General features: G+C 31.9%; 2 protein-coding genes across 2 annotated transcripts; both read right to left on the reverse strand.

The window, feature by feature from the left end:
• Positions 1 to 161: 161 nt before the first annotated feature.
• On the reverse strand, positions 162 to 5,237 carry LOC129305251 (transcription factor ICE1-like). Its single transcript, XM_054945257.1, has 4 exons — positions 3,974 to 5,237; positions 3,351 to 3,575; positions 1,220 to 1,390; positions 162 to 528 (listed from the first exon to the last, which is right to left on the reverse strand). The coding sequence occupies exons 1-4, from the start codon at positions 5,084 to 5,086 to the stop codon at positions 445 to 447; spliced, it is 1,593 nt and encodes a 530-aa protein (XP_054801232.1). The 5' UTR covers positions 5,087 to 5,237; the 3' UTR covers positions 162 to 444.
• Positions 5,238 to 17,103: 11,866 nt separating this feature from the next.
• LOC129287197 (secoisolariciresinol dehydrogenase-like) lies at positions 17,104 to 20,248 on the reverse strand. Its single transcript, XM_054923388.1, has 3 exons — positions 19,993 to 20,248; positions 19,814 to 19,891; positions 17,104 to 17,996 (listed from the first exon to the last, which is right to left on the reverse strand). The coding sequence occupies exons 1-3, from the start codon at positions 20,010 to 20,012 to the stop codon at positions 17,192 to 17,194; spliced, it is 903 nt and encodes a 300-aa protein (XP_054779363.1). The 5' UTR covers positions 20,013 to 20,248; the 3' UTR covers positions 17,104 to 17,191.
• Between the last annotated feature and the right edge of the window lie 4,063 nt (positions 20,249 to 24,311).

A 24,311-nucleotide genomic window follows, 5' to 3' on the forward strand; every position in this document is an offset into this window, starting at 1 on the left:
ATTTATAAATTTCAAATGTAAGATTTTAAATATGAAATTTTAAATCCAAATTCCCAACTTAAATTCACTCATCTAAAATGCAACCTAAAAGTAACAATCCCAAAATGGCACACTTGAACTTAAAACAAAATAGCCAATCAAGACAATGCCTATAGAGCAAGTAAATTGAAAATAAGTAAGAATCTTTTATTCCATAATTCAAGATAGCAACATTAGTCTGCTCTGGCAGTAAAGTTGGCTGAGAAAAATACCAGGGGTCAGTCCTTAGCCTAAAGATGTCGGCTAACCTAGTTGATATTGACCTAGACATGCCTTTCCATGGCCATGTGAAGCAATCACATTTACAAACTAACTGTTTGAGGTACGGTAACTTCTAATCACTGACTACTAACTACAGTTAGTGCTTCTGCTGGTAGTAGTAGCAGCATTTGTCAAATACTTCGCTCATATCATACCATGGAAACCGGCTGAATCCAACAGAACTGCTTTGATTTGCTCAGGGACCACGTCAAGCCCTTCTCTGCAATGCTGTTAGGCAACAAGAAAACACTATGAATCTGAAAAATCTTGAGATTTCAACATTTTTTCTTCGTCAAGTCAACTTTTAATGAGCTTAAAGATTAAACATCAACTCGTCAACAAGAAGCACTCTTTTCACAGGGAACCATACATTTTTTTCAGTACTAAAACAAACATCCCTCTGCTTTGCAATACACCTAATCACCTATAGCAAGTTAGCGACAGCCAAACGGGCACACTTAATATATGTGGGTGAAGCTAAAATAGTTCTGAGAAGTGTGAGATTTGATTCTCAGACTGAAGTGACAGGTCCGCTTCTTGGTCCACCAATGTCCCACTATCAAGACATTTTCCCTTCATCACAACCCAGCTCATCCAACATTTCTCATTTTTAATTCTTTAGACACTATGTTTCAGAATATGAGCCTTGATGTAAAGTACAACCAACAAAGTCTAGCAGAAATTGGTTGTTCGTTAATTTAAATTGGCTAAAATTTTCCACTGGAAGAATTTTGGTGCACTTCAGCATGAAACCAATTTACAGAATCGGTTTTTAAATTTGTGATGTAAATAGAAGTAGGAATCAAGCATCAATATTGGAGGAATGACTGAATATGTTATGGGTCATGAACAAATTGAATTTAACAACAGGTGTCATTTAAAAAGTAACCAGAGAAACATTGCCGTGATGCTAGCATACCTCAGCTCTGAACACGTCTAAAGCAAAGCCATTGAAACAGCTTATAACGGCCTGCTGCACATCTAGACCAAGGTTGTCCAAAGCCTTCATGGTGGAAAGCAGAAGACCTGGCCTGCGGGCACAAAACATATGGATGTTGACAGCTCTCCCTTCCCTCACTCGAACCTCCACCTATAAATTTCAGAAACACAACAGTGAGGATCAAGAGCAATATCTGCAATGACCTTGCAAATAAAAAATAGGCATATCGATGGCTGCACTTGTTATATTTTGATTTAGCTTTCATTCGAAGATAGTAAATTGAGATTTTATGAAAATAATCAACAGAACCAAATGTTACATCTATAAATGTTTGAAAATGATAAAGAACTAAAACAAAAGGAAAAAAGAACGGTGAATTCAACTGTCCATCACACATTCACATGTAAAAAGTCAAATGCCGCATGCTATGTGTCAGTGCCCATACTTCACATAATGACACGTATATTTGATATAATTGTGCTGGACAATTCGCATACTGAAAGCACAAGCATCCAAGGTACGCAGTCAGATCCTTAAAGTTGTATTCCTAATGGATGTAAAAATAACCAACATTATTGAGTCCCAAAAAACCAGCACCATTAAGAAAAGATGAAGACAAAGCAAAAGAGATGATGGTAACAAAACCAGATTCAGGCAGTCATCCTTTCCTAATAAGAATAGACATGCAGGATTACGCGGTTTCTCTGCACCAGCTATATAGAATATGGGATACATGAGAGGATCGCATGACAATCTCAATTGAGGAGATAAGAACCTTTGATCTTCATTAAAATTGTATGTATAAGGAAGAGACTATATTACATTAGCATGCGAATAAAAATATCAATGCACACTAACTCAATAACTACGCTGCCTGCTTTTTTATTTTGCTATCGGCTGTCATCATTAAAATCTAGTGAGATATGGAGTCACCACACAGGGAATATCACTCCCATCATCCTTGATCATTCCAACTATCGAAACATGCCCAAGTGATTCAGCATGCATTTTCTAACTTTGGAAGATTACATGGTAATGGAATTTTGAAATTTGTTAGAGAAGGGTTATGTTTGCTTAAGGGGTTTGTTGGCAAACGGTATGCATGAGCATTTCCATAAACCCATTTTTTGGGCTTCCCGGTTGTTTGCATAGAAATGGTTATTATACATAGTTTAAGTGGTGTTCTACTGGTAATCTGGCCCCCAGTGTGTGTTCTTTCTTGTGGCACCAAGAAATAGCCATCATGCTTGTGACTGTAGTGTAATTTCTTATTTAACTGAGGTCAATTTGCTTAAGTATACTATACTAGTCACAGAGGGTCAATGGAGAGTTACAGCGAAAAAGGAAAGAAGGAAGATAAGGTAGGATGGAATGAGGAAAGCGAGTAGTTTCTGAAATAGTATGTAGTGTTGATTTATTTGCACGTGAAATTCTCTCCATGATACATTCAAATTTAATAAAGGACAACGGTTATAATCTCCTCACATGAGTAAATTCGTATCCTGAAATATCATGTATGATATCCTTCTCTCAAGATTTTTCTTCAAAAAGATAGAAATTGAAATTAGGCAAGCAATTTCATGGGCTAGATTGTCCATTTCCAGACAGAAAAACTTCCAAGATGGTATTTGCAGTACATAATTGCTGTCATTGACATCCGTCTTCATTATAAAACAGATAAAACATGGTATGCCATTATGTTGTTTAGCGAGTAATTATCAGTTATTAACTTCAGCTTGTTTTACCCCCAACAAGAAAACTTTAGCTTGAGTTTCCAAATGGCAAAATGCAGCACAAATGTGAAAAGAGTCAACGGTGCAATCCTCATACTCATCCTGTTAATGAAATGGGTCAGCAGTCCACATTCACAGAATATTCAGACCATGCAATTCAATGCTCTTGGCAAGAAGGCACAATATATTATGCAACTCAAAAAGCAACAAGCGTCACAAGCGTAAATTAAGTGCCCTATAATTTCGCACACACACTGCAAACTACATACATTTATTAAGGCAATTTCAACTGTGGCAGCCATTAACTGTTTGCGGCAACAGACTACTATAATGTAATTGAAGATGGACAATTTTGCTTCAGAATGAACAAAGATTACCCTTGCAGCTTGGTTTTTGGGACTTGGCAAGGAGCTAGGGCAAAGCTCTTCCTTGATCCGACAGGGGAGTGTTGGTGGAGTGGGTGTCAAAGGGTGAAAGCTTGTAGAAGATGGTGGCAATGAGCCAGGCGGAGTTGACTCCAGCTCGTTGTGAAGATTATTAATCCGCTGCAGCAGCTCCTTCAAGTAGTCAATCGCATCCCCGAGTATCGAAGCCCTATCCATCTGTCAGCAAATAAAAGAGGATTAGTATGTAGTGAGTGAGCTGTTCAAATTAAGAACCTGCCCAATGACTAGAGCCGCAACAACATAGATTAAATTTCAGGGTCCTAAAACTTGTCGTGAAAATAACATGTCAAGCTCCTCAGACAGGAGAGATGGTATATCGTTTCTCACTACAGGAGCTACCACGGTACAAACTTTACTTCAGTCAACCTTCTACCAATGAAAGGACGTAAAAGTTGTGCTTTGCTGTCTAACAATTATATGCATAGTTCTCAGCAGGCCCTTAAAATCATTTAATACTTATAAAATGGCAAAGTTTAAACCATTCATTTTTTGTATACCCATAGTAGTTATAATTGATAAGTCTAAACAAAATGGTTCAAACAAAATAAGCATACCTTGCTAATCTTCGGCACAACTGATCTCAGCATGTACAACCTATCATTTAGTTTCTTTCTTCGCCGCCTTTCAGCCATCAGATTTTTGGCTGGTTGCCCTTTTTTCTTCCCCTTCTGGTCTCCACCACTGACAGAACTATTGGCATTATAGTTGCTCCCCACATTATAAGCATCCACCTCTATTTTACCATTCTCATTAAGCTCATCAGAATCATAGTTCAGCCCTGATGCGTCGATGGCAGCTTCCTCTTCTACGACTCCCTTTCTCTTCCTCTCCATGTTCTCCAACCTTGTTGAATAATTTTCAAATCTCGACGCTGAAATCTCCAAAGTTCCCAATCTATCAATTCCATGTGAACTATTGCGGAGCGCTGCTCGCTTCTGAAAGAGAGTCGGTGCCGCACCCACTGGAGGGGAAACTTCAAGAGGTCGCAAAACCTTAGACCGGTTCAACAACAGAGCACCTCCCGGATTATCAAACCCTCCTAAACCCGCCGGACAAAATCCGCCACCTAACGAGACGGCATTGTCAGCTGCTGGCAGCAGCCGAGTAGCTAGAAACTCAGAGTTTGAGCTCAGTTCGTGACTGCCCATCTGGGAATGAGTATCCAAGCCCGAGAAATCCGACAAAACAGGGGAATTCGAAGAATGAATTCCCCGGAACGGACCAAGGAACCCACCGTCAGAGCTCAAATCGAAGCCATTGTCAAAAGGGTTGTCGCAAATGACATTGAGGATGGAAGGGAAACAAGATTTCGGCTGTAAAAAGTGCTGTGACTGCGATGGGTCAAGAGTGAATGATGGTGAACAGGAAGACGACGAATCCACTGGCTGTACTAAAAAACTATGAGCTGGGTTTGAACAAAGGACGATATCAGTGTTTTCTTGGGGATTCGGGAGGCTGAGGAGGTCTTGGTGAGCTAAATTGATAGCGGAGTTCATGAACCAGTCACCTTCGAGCATGGATTTGAAGGAGGTTAGAGGGCCACCCAAAACAATGTCGTCGTCCTTGAGTTCACCGTCGTTGTTAGTTCTGGTCCAAGAGGCTTCGTCTTCAACCTTCCCTTCCATCCAAGGGACGATGTTTACTATCGGTGGCATGTCTCCCTCCATTGCGTGAGAGCGCGAGACAGAGGAGAGAAGAAAGAGCGAGAGTGTTTCGATGAGAAAGGTGGTGAGAATCTTGAGGTGTTAGAGAAGGGGAGCATTTGGATGGAGGGAGGGATATTCGATGTCGAACGTTACTTGTGTGATGAAAATGAACGGCTGCTGTTTGCTTTTACAATATCTACTGTGCGCCTTATTTTATCTGCGATGTTTCAAAAAATTATTGAGTACCCGTGGATTTTATGCCCCGTGCTTAACCCTCGTATCTTTAAATCTTTAAAATAAATAAATAAAACGAAAAAATATTTTAATAAGTTTAAGTTTTGAAAAAATGGACAAATATGTTACAAAATTTTATTTGAGGGATTAAAAAAATAAAAATTACCTTTCTAGCCACATTTTTCCATGTTTTTCAAATCAAGTCACTAACATTAAAAATACCGTCTCCCAATCATTTCCTTTTATCCAAACAAATCAAAAAATTAATAAAAGTTAAATTATGTGATAGAAGGCGTGAAATAAAATTGTACATGTGGTTTCAGATCAAAAAATATAATCATAATAAATAACTATGTATTTTTATTCCCCTACTGCATATTTGTGACTATAAAATAAGATAAACAATAATTTTTTTATTATAAAATTTGTTATCCCATGTATAATCAAATATAGATAACAATTTATTTTAATCTACGAATTGTTATATGCATTTGAATTAAAATTTTAAAATATATACTCCCTCCGTTTAAAAATATAAAGCATTTTTAATCATATCTCATTCTTAATATAGTAGTTGCCTACTTTTAAAATAACCCTATAGTTTCATATTTACTCCTATTAAATACTTTATAATAAATATAAAGTCACTATCAATAGGAATATTTTTGAAGAAAAAGCATTGATTAGATTTTGAAAGATTAAAAATATTTTACATTTTTTAACATCTAATTCTTCAAAAAATGGCTTATATTTTTAATGGAGGGAGTATCTTGTTTCAGAATTTTTTATTTTGTTTTAGTATTGGTTGCCTATGAAGAATAGGATAAATTAGTCCCTTAATCAAAAAATCTTGTAACCACAAAATATGAATTAAATTTTAAAATTTTAGAAATATAGCCGATTTACAATATACAAAAAAATTGTTATTGATATGTCAAGGATTTATCATTAAAATTTGAAAATTATAATGAGTTTATTGTTGATATACACTTGTATATCATTGATAAATGTAATAAATTAATTATGAATTTATGATGTAAAATATAATAAATATTGGGTTATCTGCTTGGCTTAATCCTATAACATAAATTATATTTGCAAAAGCCCTAGAAGAATATAGATAGAAATAGAAAGATAAAAATCAATCCCTGTTAAGAGAGATGCTCATATTTAATATTCGATCATATTTTAAATGAGATTATCTCCAATATAAAGATATATATAAGCAATAGAAAAATATACATAACAATTTGTTTCATCCCTGCACAAATTTTTTAAAATTTGATATCACATGAATGTAAAAAATATAAAAAATTTGAAAATATAACTTTAAATCTTTACACTTTGCTTGAATTTTATACAGGTCCCAACACTTTTCTTTGATGCTCTAAGTCCCTATAATATTACTCATGGAGAGATTTGAAATACCAAAAAAAAGTATAGGGATTCAAAATATAAAAAAAAAGTGCAAAGAGCTATAGTAAATTTGAGCAAAGTGCAAGAATTTAAAATTATGTTTTTTTATAATTGTTTAAACATGATCCCTACATGAATTAAAAATTAAAATTTAAAAAACATATTACAGTTAAAAATTTATTACATGTAAATAAAAATAATTACTTGTTTTATTCAAATATTTCTTATCTCCTTTTACCATAAAAAAATAAGATTTCTTACCTCCATGCATGTAAAAACTGTTAGAGTTAAGATGTAATTTTGCTTTTGAATTTTTTCCCTATGAGTAATTTTATCTCTATATTTGTAAATGAGGTAATTGTACTCTTAAATTATTTTTTTGAGCAAAAAGTTGCACCTTGACCCAAAAGGTGGTTTTTTAACATGGTTAATTCAAATATTGTTCAACACAGTTTAAGATAGCTCTTTCAAAAATATTTTTTACATTCACACAATTTTTTTATTATAGAGTTTTTCACCTTGTCAGCATCTTTTTCTATTTTATAACTTGTCATATTGTTTATATTAAAAACACATATGACATATTTTATAAACAAAATTTATAAGCCTTGCACTTTGTTTATTAAAATTTAAGATTAAATTAGAACATGCATAAATGAAAAATATATTAAAATACTGCTACTCAATACAGATGACAACTCATTATGTTTTATAATTTATTACCTTATGCATATTTAAAAAGAAAAATAAAACTTTAGTCCTTTAAATTTGTCGCAATAACAATTTAGTTCTTGAAGTTTATTACTTGAATAAAAAGTGACATGTTATTAAAATTTGCTAACATATGTGAAGCATATTGAATTGGCAACCGCATAAATCAATGATAAAATCAAATTGACTTAAAGACAAATTTATTTTCACTTAATCATATGTAACGTGTTCAAGTCATTAAATTCAAATCATATTATAAAAACATGTTTATAAGCAAAATTGTCACATGGCTTGTTGTTATTTCTTATAAGCGAAACAATAATTTTCAAAAAGTAACCAAGACATCCTTCCTTAGCTACTCTTCATTAAATGTTAGTATCATTAAACTAGAGGGAAATAAAATGTTAAGTAAAAGCACATCTTAATTCAAACTTTTTAATTTCAAATATAATTATTAAGATTAACTAATTTTTTAAGCCATGTGGATTGATTAAAATTTGATTGTATATAAAAATGAATGGACATAAATTGATTGATTTAAATAATAAAATATTATATTTTATAATTATTATTTAAATTTGTTAGTTATACGCAATTAATTATCGTATACATAATACAAAATACGAGCAATAAACGATAAGTCTCTTACACTCAGAAAAAAAAAAATTAAATCCCATACATATTATTTTTACCATGAGTTCCATGTCTTCAAACATTTTTTTTTTTTTAGTATGAGATCTGAATCCCACATGAATTCTTAATAAGCAAGGATTGAATTTTAAAAAATATCACGGTCACGATTTATCCAACTATAGACGAACAATAATCATTACAAACTTTACAAATATATAAAATAAGATACGATATGATCGCCAGAACAGCCAAAATAAAATTGCTTGGTAAAGAGTTAAAGTAATATTTTTTTAAAAAATGAGTTCGATTGAGTTATTATATCTTTTCTGTATACACTGTTCCCTATCCATATAATATATATCATTTATATGTGTGTTGTTGTTTGGCCAAAAATAGATAAAGAATATTAAAATACGCGCAATAATTAAAATAAAATAATCAAAATGTAAACAGTATACTTTTTAATCTCATAAAATGTCGTATACAATGAACTATAAGAACAAATTATTATATGTTGAATGGAAATTTATGAAGAGAATATTTTATTAAATATAAACAGTCTGATGTGAAAAAAAAAAAAACTTTATTAGTCGCTGTGAAAAGATATCGAGAATAAAGCCTATCTGGTTGTCATTGCCACCCTTTAATTCCATTGTTATATAAAATTCACCATGAGTCATAATACTCACGTATCATGAATAATGAGTTATTTTTAATTTTTGCGTCGTATCAAAAAATATATCAGGATTTGTAGCCACGTAAAGCCTTTGGACCGGGGCAAGTTCTCATCACTATGCACCCGAAATTCGAAAGCATGGTTTTACAAGGCATAAAGTAATAGTATGCATAATGTATATAATAGGAAGAATGATATTTAAGATTCCTTTAAGAGAATTTATTGCAATCAAAGTTTTTTAGTTTTGTATTAGATATAGTTCTGTAAAAACATGCATACGTTGTTCTTAAAAGGTGAGCGGCCGAAACTAAATGACGAGAATTCGATTTGGTCAGGCCGTGAACTGAATATTCCATTTAAATTAAGCAAATATTATTCTTGAGACTAAGCAAACAGTAATGCACAGTGGGGCCTGGGGCGTCCTTGGTTATGGTAAAGATAACGAAGAATCTAAAGGCATCATCAGTCTTCAATGAGATCACAGACTTATTCCATGCTCGTCCTTTGCAATTCCTGTTTGCTTAAATCTTTTTGAAGCATCTCTGACCTGCCTCCCTATGTTCATATATTCAATTATTCATGAGAGAGAAACAGAATAAGCCACTGGGGGACCAGAAAACGATCCGGGTTGAAATTTTTTCACCACACTCGCAAAAGCCAATTTGGTCTCCTCCTCGTTCTCTCTCACCGAGTATCCAAAAGTTCCACTAGGACCAATTAATTATGCAAGTGTTGTTCCCATTCTTACCTTGTATGTATTCCACGTTCCGAATCAATCAAAATCAGGACCAAACGTTGATTCGAATTCCAAGCTTTTGGAATAAATTTTCCACGAGAATTGAGAAATTCCAAGGTTCTCGTGACCTTGTATATTGCTTTTTAAAATTGTTCTCTTGGTTCTCTTCTCGCCTCACCTACTCCCCAATCAGATTTAGCTCTCATTCCCAATTCCCTCTCTTTCTTCCCTCCACGTTCTACAAAAGCATGAAATTTGAAAACCACGAAGCAAGTTTTAGAGAAGAGGACGTGTTGTTTTATTTGGGGTCGCTTTTATTCTGCCTACGAGGACTTTCATCCAACCCAAGACAACGACATCTACAGCAGGTTCATGCATGAAAAAGCAGGCCAAATTTTTTCCTCCCTAAACTGATCCCAAATTGAAAACTGTCGTCCTCCGGTCATCAAATTTGCCAATTTTTCAGGAACCCAAAAAAAAAAAAAAAGAGAGAGAGAGAGGCTCGGACATTGAGCAAAATAACCCGACACCATTATCTGGTATTCTGGTTCCGTCTTGTTCTGTAACGCCCAAAATTAACAACCTAAGATTAGCATGCTTTATTGGCTGTAGCGTGACGGCACCGTAGGGATGTTGGATGTCACACGTGGCGCACATGCGATTATGAAATATATTTAAAAGTGTGAGATGTCTTGCAAAACTATTGGAAAAAAAAATGTGTTATACCAAATTGTTAGCCTTATTTTATAAATACTAAGATGCTTTGTGTTGTGACTTTGAGGAAAATTAATTTAAGATGAGGCTATTTTGCATAATTTCAAAGTTTGTGTTTTATCAAATTGTTGTGTGACTTGAAACTAGTATTATGCAATGGTGGCACAAATTTAATCATCTATCTATTATAATTAAATGTATTTTAAAATAAGTGCATGACTTGATGGATTATCTTGGCATAGGTATGTATAATGATTTATTTATGTGTTATGCTTCATATGAGAAAAATAAAATAATTTTTAAATTATGGGATTGTGAATAGTAGATCCCCGATGTATAAAATATACAGACGTTAATGTGAGAAAAGCCACTAGTGATTGTCACCCTTAGTAGTGATAGACACAAATATAATAATAAGACCATAGAGTTTGTTACTCTGAAATAGGAGGCTAAGTTGTAAAAAATCTCCTTAACAATTTTGGTGTAAATCTAATACTTAGTGTCGATGAGCATTTTCATGTTGTTAAAAAAGAATGTAAACAGGATGACTTTATTGCTTAAACTATGTATGTGTGTGTGTATGTACAAGATTTTGAGAGCTTGTTGCATTAATCAACATTAATCCCATAACATATACTGTGTGGAGATTGAGTGCATCAGTATCACAAAAGGATGAGACAAACGATAGTTTAAGAGATACCATAAATATTGGTATCATAGATAATGCAATTTCATTTTATTAAAATAATACAATAATATTAATTGAATTTTATATTCAAGTGAGAAAAAATTCATCGATGGCCAAATAAAAATATCACGTGAGCCATATACTATAAGGCTAAATTGTTGAGAAACTTTTTAGTGAATATGTTACTGTGAGTAAAATCGACACAAGCCATGTTAATAATTTGTGATTGCAAAATGGCAATAGTCATTGTAAAGAAAATAATGACACAAGTAGATATCGTTTGAGATACGATTAAGCATGCTAATAGAAGGAATTATTTCAATCGATTATGTGATATTAGATGTAAATGTCAAGAGAAATGAGATTCAACCTAATTTGAAATTAATAACAATGGCAACCCAACTTTTATAATTAGAGATTCCATGAGAAAGGTTCAATGGGTAAGAACAATAAACTTGTTAGATCGGCTAGCACCAAATTTTTTTGTCTCTTACTATGGCTCGAGAAAGTGTTGGAATGCATTGATTGAAAGCTCTTAATATTTTTCATAATTCTTATGGATGGTATATTTATTGCAAATACATTTGATGGAAACACTTATATGAATGTGGAATGAGGCTGCTCCTATGAGACCACATTGATATCTCTAAAGCATTTGTTAAGACCAGATGCACGCATGGCTAATAACATGTAAAATGATTGTTAACATTGGAAATTGTGGGGGGCATAATCTGATTAATAAGATCTCTAGTACACGCTTAAGATTTATTAGTTCAGTAACAAAGTTACACCTACTTTTCTTTGAGCTAAATTTTATTGGTATAGGTTTGGTTCAAGTCGAAAGATATCAAATTATAAGTGATTATCTTTTGTGTGAATAACTTAGATGATAGTGGCCCTTTTGACATGTGCGGGGAATTGTTGCAATTATGTTAAAAGGAAAAGTTCTATGTTGCTCAAATTAATGGAAGGCCTTAGTTTATAGATACTAACATGTGAATTTGAGCTAGTAAATGGACTTAAAAAAAATGGGCTATCAAATACAATTGTGCATGAGTTAGATGTGATACTGGGCAATTTTTTCAAAATTTTGAAAACTATTTTGCAGAGATATACAATTATTTTTATAAAATAGTTTTTCTAAAATTTTACCATATTTTGAAATATATGTGGGTAATTGTTGGGTATTATAAAATTTTTATGGATATTTTAAAATTATTATAATTTAATAATATTGATTACTTTGACCTCCTTCTTAAATCTAGTAGCCTCATTATTTTTGTAACGAATTTTTTAATTGTGATTAATATAATTTTATTGCCTAACATTATGAAATTTGTCTATAAAAGTAAGGCTTACCATAAATTTTGGGAGAGCCTTTGTGCTCTTGGCCTTTCTCTCTTATCCTATCACATTATTTCACTGTGTAGTTAGTTGAGTTTGTTCTGTAAATTTTTGTTGTTATGTGTCCCTTTTTTTAATAGAAAGAGTTTGTTTAATTTTAAAGAGCTATTATGAAATTAATTTAATATAATGAAATAGTTTTTAAGAATAATATCTTCAAGCATGACTCATATTATAATTTTACTTGTTGTTGCCAGCATAGCATAGAAAAGAAGAGATTGACTAAATCTAAATGGGTCCCTAGGTAATTGCTTCTCCGGACTAACATCATCAGACACCGGGACAAGTTCCAGCTCAACACCAATTCATATTCTCTGCGATCATCAGAAGAGAAGAGCCCAATAGAAGAAAAACTAAAAACAGGCCTCTTTCTGCTTTTTCCGCATCACTTCATTTAATATATGTTTCACAGAATTTGGAATGAGTGCTACGCTCCGTGCAAGACTATAGAAATGAAGGCGTGATATTAATTAATTGATGCAGATGCCCTTCGGCCTTGATCTGGGCTCACACCCTATACAGTTTAATTTTGAGTTTTTTATTTTTTTAAATAGGGACCATAGCCCGTCACGTCATTAAGAGGGGGGCCAGATCCGGACGAAACAATGGGCCACAGGGCATTAATAATTGAAAAAAACATGTTTTAAAAACCAATTAATTTAACTTATATATTAAATACTAACTTTTAAAAAATTACAAATTCAGTTTTTAATTTTATAATTTTATTGTGATGAATTTATAATTTATTTTTTAAATTTTAACATAATTAAAGAATAAATAAATTTATTTTTCCTATTAAAATTTAAAACATGAGTTGTAAATTTATCACAATAAAATTATAAAATTAAGAGCTGAATTTGTAAATTTTTAAAAATTGATACTTGAAGTTTTAAGTTAACAGAATAATTTAATAATTTTCCTTAATAATTTAATAGTTTTCAATTTTGGAGATTTGTATGAAAGCTTTTAACAATGGATCCGTACTCCCTCAGCTTCAAATTTGATTCACCAAAGCAAAAACGTACTGTATTTCTAGAGATGATAACCCACAAGCTGGGTTGCGTTGAATTTAAAAAAAAAAAAAAAACGTTCATCTGTATATATAGTGGTTTTAACCTGTTTTCGCATAACTTGAACCTGCGTTTTTTAAAACAAAAAAGGATAAAAAATAAGTTGAGAAGATGAACCCTTGTTTGCTTAGTCGATGATGACTCTTAACTTCTCAATTAAATTTTAAAATTAGTTTTATTAAATTATCTCAAACTCAAAACATATAAGTATGTAAGTGAGTCAAAGAATCAAGTTTTAAAAGAGCCATAAAAATAACATTAGTAAAACAGGTCTTAAAATTAGTTTTCAACTTCATACAATATACTAAAAAAATAAAAACACCTCCCATGAATTGAAAGTAAATTAATAAATGAGCGGCATCATTTATTACTTAAAATTGTTTGTGTAGTTCATTATATTTTTTGTTACATTAAATAATAACATTATTAGATTGTATAAAAAAAGAATAATGAAATTAACAATTAGACAAAAAAATCAACGAAACTAGACAATAATAGCAAATTAATACTTTTTATATTTATATTGTCCAAATTCTTTATAACTTATATTCTGAGTAAAAAAATTGAAAAGAAGAAGAAGAAGAAGAAGAAGAAGAAGAAAGGATGTATGGAGCACTTGACATTATCTAACTATACAATTTCATGGTTTAAAAGATATAATTTTAACAAAATTGGATTAAATTATTATGCATGTTTTGATTATAAAATATATAAATATTGACCAGATAAATTGCATCTAACTAAATTGTGTGATTGTACAAAGTCTAAAGTGTTCCAAGAAAAATTTGTTGCATGCTGTTCTGATCTATGATGCATTGATACTTCACATTATCTCACATATCGATATCAATATCACATTCAATACGATACTCTTTGATGCTTTTTCGATATGTATCCATAAAGTATCAAAATATTATTTTTTTTAATTTTAAAAAATTCAATTTCGATACGTATCCGATACTTCAAGATTGTGAGTTGATTCTTTAAAGTCAATATTTCTTTTGACTCTAATAAATAATAATTTTATATATTTTTATCCTTTTAATTTAAACTTTTAAATATTTATTTGAGGCTAATTGAATTTAATTAGATATTATTTAATTTTATTAGCCAATATTTAGTTTTAAAATTTTAACTATCTAAATTTATAATTTTAAAATATAAATGATATCTTTAATATTTATGCACAGGTATCTTTTAATTTTATTTATCTGTGTAAATTTTTTAGATTTAATTTAAAAGATATTGATAAAAAATATTTTGGATAAGAAGAATCTAGGCATGCTTGAAGATTAAATTAAGAATTAAATCTTTAAAATTTTGTTTAGATTTATTTTGAGTTATTTAGTGTAGTTTTCAATTAGGATTACTTAAAATAGTTTTATCATTTTATTTATTAGCTTTTTTTGGCCGTACGAAATTGCGTCACTTTTGTATATATAAAGGAAGCAACGCACAAAATGAAAAAAAGAACAGAGTTAGCAAAGAATAAAGCCTACAGACGTGATAGCTCTTCAAGTGATGGCTTCTCTTTTTCTCGCAATATGCTGTTTGATTTTTAATTCTATAAAGAGCTAAATTTTTAGTGTGATCAGTTATAAACTATAATTCTAAATTTTAATCAAAGTTTTTAATATTTAAAAAGATTTTATTTTAGCTTTATTCTAATTTTTTCTTCTTCTCTCTATCTCTGAATTTTATATTTTAGCTGTTATTACAATTTAGAGTAGCTTTATTGCATAATTTTTAAGTTATAAATTTTATCTGAGATTTTACTTGCTATAATTAATTGATATAATAATTTAAGAGTAATTTGATTTGGCTTGAGTGATTACTCCTGCTTTGTTTTTGGTGTGGCTAACATAAAACAGTTGTTAGGTTGTAAATTAAGAGAAATTTTAATTATTCTATAACTTAATTTCTTGTTTAATTTTTGAATGATAATTTGAAAAATATATAATAAAAATAGAATAATAAAGTTAAATAGAATTAATTTAATTTGTGGATGAAGAAGATTAAGTTCAAGTGATTGGATTGTGATTAATTACGTTGCTTGTTCTTGATAATTTTTTCAGTTAAATGTTCTTTATTTATTTAATTTTAATTTATATTTTTTAATTAATTTCATTATAAAAAATCTCCTAACTTTTTAACTTTTCATAATTATAATTCAAATAGTTACTCTATTGACTTTTAGGGAGACGACCCAAGTTGCGCTTTACTGCAAAATCTAGTTTTTATTATTTTTGGTGCTATTCGACAGTAGTGTCAGACTCTATTAAAGATAGGTAGACATTAGATCCCAAATGCTGGTGTGTGATGCATGATTCTTCAACCTCTCTACTTAAAAAACTTTCTCTTAAGCTTCTTGTGTAGTTTTGCTCTTCATGAAAGGAATTAGAGTACCCATTCATTCATTCATCTAATGAAAAGAAGCAAGTTGAATCTTAAAAGGACAGAACACTTGGTTTATGTCTATCCTAATTTGTGACTCTTGTATAAGAAAAGTGAAGAAAACAAACAAAGCAAGTCTAAGATGTAGGACGTTAGTAAAAATGAATGGGATGACTTTGATGGTGATGGAATTTTAAGAGTGACAAATGTACCTCTTGACGAACCATATATAGAAGTCATCCTTTATATAGATGGTAGTCGAGGGGGAGAAGATATTGATACTATACCTATTAGTAGAAACTATGTGATAAACAATTAGATATAGATTGAACAAATGTACAATTAATCAAGGCAAAAAGAAGTATAATTAATGATTATGTTTTTATTGGTATTACTATAAAGGACTACATATGTATGCTAGTTTGGCTATTTTATAAATTAAAATTATATTTTTAATATTTTAATGATTTACGTGCGTGTGCACGCGCGCGCATATCAAAAACATATTGTATTTTATATTTTTTAAAATAAAAGCATCGACGCATTGGATATGTATTGTATTTGTTACTCGCATCAGTATCTGTGCATCCTATGTTTTAATGTCCCCTGACAGCTGCAATTGCAAACTTTTATTGTTACTCAAATAATTAGTTTTTAGGAAAAAGATGATTTTTATAGCAAAATTTAAAAAAAGAGGTGAATTTATAATTTTTAAAATTTTTAAAATTATAAAAAATTTGTTTTACTCGCGGATTAGTATAAATATAACCTGCAAAGATATGAATTATGCCAATCTACCTCACCAAACTCATAACTTATGGGTTGACCTATATTACCATTTATATTATTGTTTTCTGATACAGAAGAAGCTCCCTTTTGGCCAAAAATAACAAAGAAGGAGTCCTCTAAAATTTTGGTGGATGTGGCGTTGACAGAGAGAGGCTTGAGGTGATCTATATAAGTCAGAAGTTAGGAGTATCTCTTGATCGTTTTTAGTATATTTGAATATAGGTAAGCAGTTACACTCAACAAGCAAGTTAGCCATGTAACATTACATCTTATGCCTGGTTGGTAGGTTTATAAATAGTTTGCCTTCACGTCCTTCTTGATGTCAACCTTATTTATGAATTAATGAAACATGCACACTAAAAAAATAGAGAGAATGCTTCGTCCTGTTTTTGTCTATCTATATCACTGCCTTGGTCCTGTCTAGGCGTGCATTTTGCAGGACTGGGTCTATGTTCATCCCTATCCCTATCAACTTCGCACATTTCATGCAAGATTCAATATTGGATCGCATTATATCCTTTCGATTTCAAATCATTAATGCATGTAATACCAAAAGCATAGCCATAGAGCCAGTAAAACAAAGGATCAAGAAATAACTCACAGTGAATACACAAATCAACAATAATATTTGACATTACATCACATAGATAAGTTATAGGAGCTAGGCAAGTTGATCAGGGGAAGGGAACTTGAGATTTTTAAAGCAGGTAAACCCTCCATCAACCACAAGGTTTTGCCCTGTGATATACTTTGCATCATCAGAGGCTAAGTACAAGGCTGCCCGGGCCACATCTATTTCTTCACACTTTGCACCTTTTAGCTCGCCCAGCCCATTCACAATCTCAACTACTTGCTCTCGGTTCAGGCCTGGGTAAAACTTTCCAATTTGCTCGAGCGACATTGGTGTGGGAATTGGAGCTGGAGATATGCAATTGATTCTGATCCCAATTTTACACAGCTCACTAGCCACAAACTTTACTATCCCTGGTATTGTAAACTTGGAAATTGAGTATGGATAAGGTCCGAGCCCACCCAAGAGGCCACTTATGCTTGATGTACAAAGAATGGAGCCTGAGCTCATCGGTACCATGACCCGAGCCGCGTGCTTTATGCCTGCGATTGTGCCCCGGACGTTGACCCGCATGACGTGGTCAAAGTCATCGAGGTTCAACTCGGTGATGTTGGGTGAGAAGGTTGGACCTGTGATTCCAGCATTGTTGTACATTATGTCAAGTTTTCCATGGAGGTCCATGGTAATATTCACAGCTTCTGCAACTTGGGCCTCGTTAGCAACGTCGCATTCCACAAAATGGGCTGATGGGCCCAATTCTTTGGCAACCTGAGCCCCAAGAAGAGTATCTTTGTCTGCAACAATGACTTGGGCCCCATTTTGGATAAATTCATGAGCTGAGGCCTTGCCAAGCCCACTTGCTGACCCGGTGATCAGAGCCACTTTGCCCTCTAGCCTGTATTTTGCAGCCGAGATGATCATTGTTAACTATCATTTTAGTAGCAAGGATGGAAACATAATGCCAAACGAAATCGCTAGTTTGAAATGGGCACGGAGAAAATGTTGGACTCTCCATGATGACTTCTATGAAAATGACACAATGAGCTTTGTCTCAATTGTCTAAATCAGAAAAGTATCGTTTCTTTTTTGGCAAAGTTGGAAGATGATGTAGTGGACCCTGGTTTCCTCCAACAAGATTGATTAAAATTGCCTCTCTTGTGTGACTTTGAAAAAGAACACAAAAGAAAAGGAAAAAGGAAAAGACAGAGAGAGATGATCTTTACCTACATAATCTAACTTTCAAAGATGGATTATCATTGGGGAAGTTGAAAAATGCTAAATCATGAATGTGTGCGCGGGGGTGATGATATCGCATGGACAGCTTAGAAAGGTTGGGTTTCTGATTTCATATACATATGGCCTGAGAATCGGAGTTCTATTGACTTTTTCCCCCAATTTCTGCTACAATGTTAAAGGTCTATATTGTCAGTTGGAAAATATGGGAAAGGGAAATATGTTATTGGCACGTTTAGTAAACAAATAAAGTAAAAAAGAAGGAGGTGATGCTTACTAGATCTACGGCAAGAGAACATGCAAATTTAGGGGCAGGTATATCATGATTTGGGCCTACATGTGCTTCACTGAAATCCCTTTCTCGATAATCTTAAAATAATGAATTGCTATTTACTCTGCAGTAAGTTTTTGTCTGCCAACGCTCTGATGAGTGAGCCAGAGATTTCACTATTTCAGTGGATACTTGTCAATATCAACATTAATCGTCGATATATATCAATATAAAAGATTAAATTTATAGCAAACAATATTAATTGTTAGTTACTTTGTACTTAATCTTTAAACACGCTACATTACAACACATAAAATGCATAATTTTAGTGTAACCCCTGTGACAAACAAGCACGTAAGTATAGAAAAGAGTGACGGGCACACAAGTTAAAGAATATAAGTCAAGTGATCCCTTGCTGCTTGTATCACGTTTGAAAGTGACAACGAAATTTATATATATTTATATATAAATTTATGGTTTTAGCTTTTATAGTATGCATATATATATATATATTTATGATTTTAATGATTAACTAATTAAAATCGCAAGAACTGGGGTCATATATATCAGCATTTAGAAGTGATCAGCAAGGAGAGCATCAGTGTGGAAAGTCGATCTTCTTTCCGTGAGGAGAAATGACAATCAAAACGAAAAACACCATCCAATCCCGGAAAAAGTACTAGCTAGAAATTAAAAACAGGAAAATGGAATAGTATTAACTCCCCACCGCCCCCCCCCCCCCCAAAAAAAAAAGTCCAAGTGGCTAACAATAGCGAGAAATGGCTTCATGGCCCTTACAAGTGATCATCATCTTTCCTAAGAAATAAATGACTCAACCCAAAAAACAAAATCCGAAACATTCCAGAACATACCCGAAATTTGAAAAAATAATCCTAAAACTCTCTCTCGTTCTTGCAAGGAAGCATAGTATCAGCTTCCGGGCAAGCGATAGGTTGAAGCTACGGCGCTTAAACAAGCCAAGCAGGGGAAAAAAAAAGAGGAATCATTTAGAAGGACAATCTGTCCCACCCACCTTGCCACGAAGGACAAGCTAGTTAGATGAATAGTTTGGAGATATACTCGTATGTTATATATATATATATATTTAATGAAAACGTCAGTACCAGACTGAATACTGATCGTCGCATTCAAGTCCGTGAATTGTGGCTAGCTAGCTAGTTAACAAAGGTATATAGAATGAGACTCACCTTCTTCCGCCAACAGTTGCATAGAATCTGCTTTGCTTCTTCAGCTCTTCACTGATGAAGCTCGCGAATTTGAACTCCCTGGGGATGGAAAAAACTCAACAAACAGGCCTCAGAATTTCACATGGCAATGTTTTGAACAAGGTCTATAAATTAACGACTTGAAGGGTTGACGAGCGAACCTTGACAATGTTCTGAACATGCCGGCGTACGTTGAAGAAGCACAGGGGGATAGATCTCAGATTCTGGGGTAAGGTTTGAACTTTGAGGACGAATACAGTATAGGGAAGGTTTTATTTATCAGCGCATTTATGGAAGGAGGGAGGAAATGTCGATGTTTTGTGTTGTCTATATTGTAATACTGGATCCGCATTTTCATGCAGAGAGAGAAGGAGATAGAGATAGAGAGATAAAGAAAGTGAGACGGCAAGAACATGGCTGGCTCTTTGTGATCTGTCCCATTTAATGATGCGTATGAGAATTGAAGTTGACATTGGATAAATAAAAAAAAAACGAATTTTTCCATCTCTCTGTATAAAATATTTTTAATTAAATTATAATAAATTAATAAAAAATAATTATTTAATTAAAAACATAACCTGATTATTATAAATAAAAAGATGAATACTTTTTTAAAATAAATTAATAAAAATATTTTTTTTATTCAATAAGGATATAATAATTCATTCATTAAAAAATATACTAACAACTTTTTATATTTAAAAATAAAAAAATATTCTAAAAAATCTTTTATGTGTAGGAATGAAGGGAGTATAGTACTAGATGTGTGTTTATACCTTACTTCACATTAATAAGTGAAAAAGTTCGGATAGATTGATAAAATATTTGATTCTAGTAAAAAAGATTATAGCAACTTAAATATAGGTCTAAATACATGTAAATGTAAAAAACATTTTTATGAGAATCATTGTTAGTTAAGCACAACAATATTAAAATACAGTCTATTCAAATATTCATATACAATTTTTTTTTCGTTCACTATTATATGCAACCTTTAGAAAGACACGGGTCCCTAATACAAGACACTTAACATGATATTAATTACTTTTTTAATATTATTCTTATTTAAACATGTTACCTATGGGAGAAAATGCAATACAAGCTCAAATAAATTTCATTCAAGTATAGGTAAAGTATAAATGTTATTATTTTTTTGAAACAAGATTAATGATTTAAACATCTCTCCTCCATTCTGATGGGATGATCAAAGATGCCTTGTAATAAGTATCAAATGGAATATTAAATTTACATAGGGAATTACTCATTATAAAACAGGTTTGTAATATTAAATATTTATTGAGGTTTGTAATATTACTTATTACACGCTTCTTCCATTTTGCTGCTTACATTCTTTCATCTCAAATTATAAAATATTTTTTAATAAAATTATGCATACCTATAAAACTCATTAAATATACTTTATAATTTTATTTTTTCAAAACAAAATATAAATTTTCAAAAATATCCAAAAATATTAAAGAGAGAAAATACAATAAGAATGATAACATTAACAAGATATTATCAATTAAACCATATTTTTGCCAAAATATATTATGTTTTAAGATGTCAAATCTTCCTAAAAATTGGTTGCTCCCTCCGTCCCAACATATAAATACTTTGGGTAAATTAAATTTTATTAAATATATTAATTTTAATATTACCCTTTCTCTTTTTATAATTAATTTCCATCCCTTTTTTTAATGTATTAAATAATAGGTATTTTGAAAAGTTTATATTTTTATTTTGAAAAGATAAGGTTGTTAAGTATATTTAATAAGGTTTATTGATATATGAAATTTTATTTAAAAATATTTTATAATTTGAGATGAAAAAAATATAACTCAAGAGTAATGAATAATAGATTGCAGAGGCGTAATATACATGAATATAAATGAAAGTCGAGATATTGGAACTTTTCTTCTTCTCATATTTCCGCCTAATTTCTTACTTCTTTCATTTCAAATTATAAGACACTTTTAAAAAAGATTTAATGTCTTAAAATATAAGACATTTGATAAAAATAAGATTTTATTAATGATATATTTTCAATATTATAATTTTTCATATATTTTTTAATATTATTTTATCAGTGGAGTATTAAATGAAAGATATTTTTAAATATTTATATTTTTTTAAAAAAAATAAGATAATAAAATTTATTAATATTTAAGATTTTATTTAAAAATATTTTATAATTTAGAATGAAGAAAATAAGTTTACGTTGCGTATTTATTGGGACAAGAGTGATGCAAAGATCTCGTATTTATTGCTTGCTAATCAATGGAAGACTAGGCTAGCTGAAAGAATAAATGCTTGCTTCAAACGGGATATCCAAAAATAACTAAATTATTTGATTTATAGTTATTAGTAATCATAGAATATACGTATGAAACTCGTAGGTTTTACATTCATAAGTTAATGTTGGTTTCTTTTTTATTCTAATCTTCAAATTAAAAACACAAAAAGTTTGTTGACAAAAAAAAATCACGGAAAAAATAATTTCATTGCATGGAGGATGACACATGGAGCGTGAAGAATGGCATGGCACGTCATAAGCTTCGTTTTTCAAAAAAATAAAGTTAAATTAACATTCCATCTAATTTAAAATATAAGTATTTTTTTCAATTAATTTTGATTCAAAATATAAACAAATTAATATTTATAATCTTTTTTTCTCATTTTTACCCCTTTGTATTTATTAATATGAATTTATGTGTTTGTGAATTTATGAATTTCGTTTAACATAATTTGAAACTAAAGGTTAAGAAAATAATATATATTCTTATAAAAATAAAGATTTTTTTGGTATATGAATTATTGTTAAAAATGCTTATTTTAATTTGAAATGAGTAATGATTATTAAATTGCCGTTTCGGCCAAAGTATTTTGCTTCGGCTGAATTCGCAAGTTAATTTGTCCAGTGAATTCCTCGAGCCGGCCGGAGTATATTGCAATATTGAATGGCATGAAAACGGAGAAACATTATTGTCGAAAAATTATTAATTTGTCATCCAAAATAAGAGCAAATTGGGTGTGACGTGAATGATGAAAGCTCATACAATTCAACGAGAATATCACACAGAAGATATGGATTCTGATGAAAAAGAGAGTACTGGACCGACCACGCAATATGAATTATTAATAATATGAAATGCTAGCAACCCCACCAAGACAAAACAACGAAATTAAAAACCTTTTTATAAAGACTAAGCTGCACTCTATAGATCGTTTTCTTGCTTGCTACCCCTTGCCCCATTCCCTTTGTCTTGTTCTCTTTTTCAATACAATCCAACTTTTCGCACGTAGAGATCCACGATGTTATTATTGGGATCATTCGTCATTATATATACTTGTTAGCGATAGTCTTGATCAGTTGACATCTTCTCCCAAAAATAGATACTTGCCAGCTTACTTTTATTCTCATTTCGTTGTCTTCGATTCATGATTTATCTTTGTTATATATGGCTTACCGAACCATGCACACTGGCACAATGACTTGCCATGTAACAAGGGGCATCTTGCATTATATATATTACATGCTCATCCTCGAGTTATGCATCTCGTGGTATTTTCTTTTTATATATATAATCATTACCCTCCCCTTCTCACAACACTAATCAAAAACTAATTGGGTCGTCTGTACCGTAGCAATACATCAGCAACATCAATTTTCTTTAAGGAATTAGGGTGTCTGGTGCTTTCAAAAAAACAAATTATCGATGAAATTGCTCTATCAGTTAAGATGAAAAGCTGAGATTTTATACATTGAAGGACAGCAGATCAGACGTCCCGAATTCTTCTCTTCGAGTTTTGTAATGTTTGACAAAAACAAGAAGAACAAGCCTTAATTTAGTTACATAAACCGCATCACCCCTTTGTATTTTATCAACAGCTAACCTATTGAGCAAAGCGTTGGCAAAAAGTTTGAATAGACAATAGACATAATAAAAATTTAGTGCAAGGCTGTAAATGTGGTTGGTGTTGACGAGAGCAGTGGGTGGGGAAGGCAGCAACGATTCTGGCTCATTTAAAGAAAACGACAAGATGAGGGAAAGGAGGGCAGAGATCGTATGGGATCAACACCTTAATAATTTCATAGAATAACAATGTTGTCATCTTATGTGGGAGGACAGCCGTTAGACAACTCAGTGAAGGCCAGCAACGACACTGGAATTCTGCAGCACTGCCTGTCGCCTCCTTTTCATACCAACTTAATTAATTAATGAACCCTCTCTTCTTAATTAATTCCTCCGTGTAGCTAACAATGCGACATGGCGTGTGTGTGTGTGTGTGTGTGTTCAAATTGTCATATTAAAGCACAAAATGGGGGATCGTATATAGTATAGTAGCTATCAGCTACAGAACGTAGTGGCCTCAATCATACTGCTCTTTGCTGCAAAGTAAAGTCGAGCCCCTCTTTCCGTGCACCCCTCTTCCTTTTGTTTTCATGCTCGAGGGCATTCGACATGTTTTCTGGGAC

The sequence above is a fragment of the Prosopis cineraria genome, unplaced genomic scaffold, assembly GCF_029017545.1.
Source record: "Prosopis cineraria cultivar Desert tree isolate PC_DT_omini unplaced genomic scaffold, ASM2901754v1 PC1, whole genome shotgun sequence".
In the NCBI taxonomy this organism is placed as follows: domain Eukaryota; kingdom Viridiplantae; phylum Streptophyta; class Magnoliopsida; order Fabales; family Fabaceae; genus Prosopis; species Prosopis cineraria.

Coding starts and splice junctions, on each gene's coding strand:
- LOC129287197 (XM_054923388.1), bottom strand. CDS start 20,012: ATGTTCAGAACATTGTCAAG. Junction 19,892..19,992: donor ATGTTCAGAACATTGTCAAG/GTTCGCTCGTCA, acceptor TTCCATCCCCAG/GGAGTTCAAATTCGCGAGCT. Junction 17,997..19,813: donor GCAACTGTTGGCGGAAGAAG/GTGAGTCTCATT, acceptor TGCAAAATACAG/GCTAGAGGGCAAAGTGGCTC.
- LOC129305251 (XM_054945257.1), bottom strand. CDS start 5,086: ATGGAGGGAGACATGCCACCGATAGTAAACATCGTCCCTTGGATGGAA. Junction 3,576..3,973: donor TTGTGCCGAAGATTAGCAAG/GTATGCTTATTT, acceptor ATTTGCTGACAG/ATGGATAGGGCTTCGATACT. Junction 1,391..3,350: donor CCAAAAACCAAGCTGCAAGG/GTAATCTTTGTT, acceptor TGAAATTTATAG/GTGGAGGTTCGAGTGAGGGA.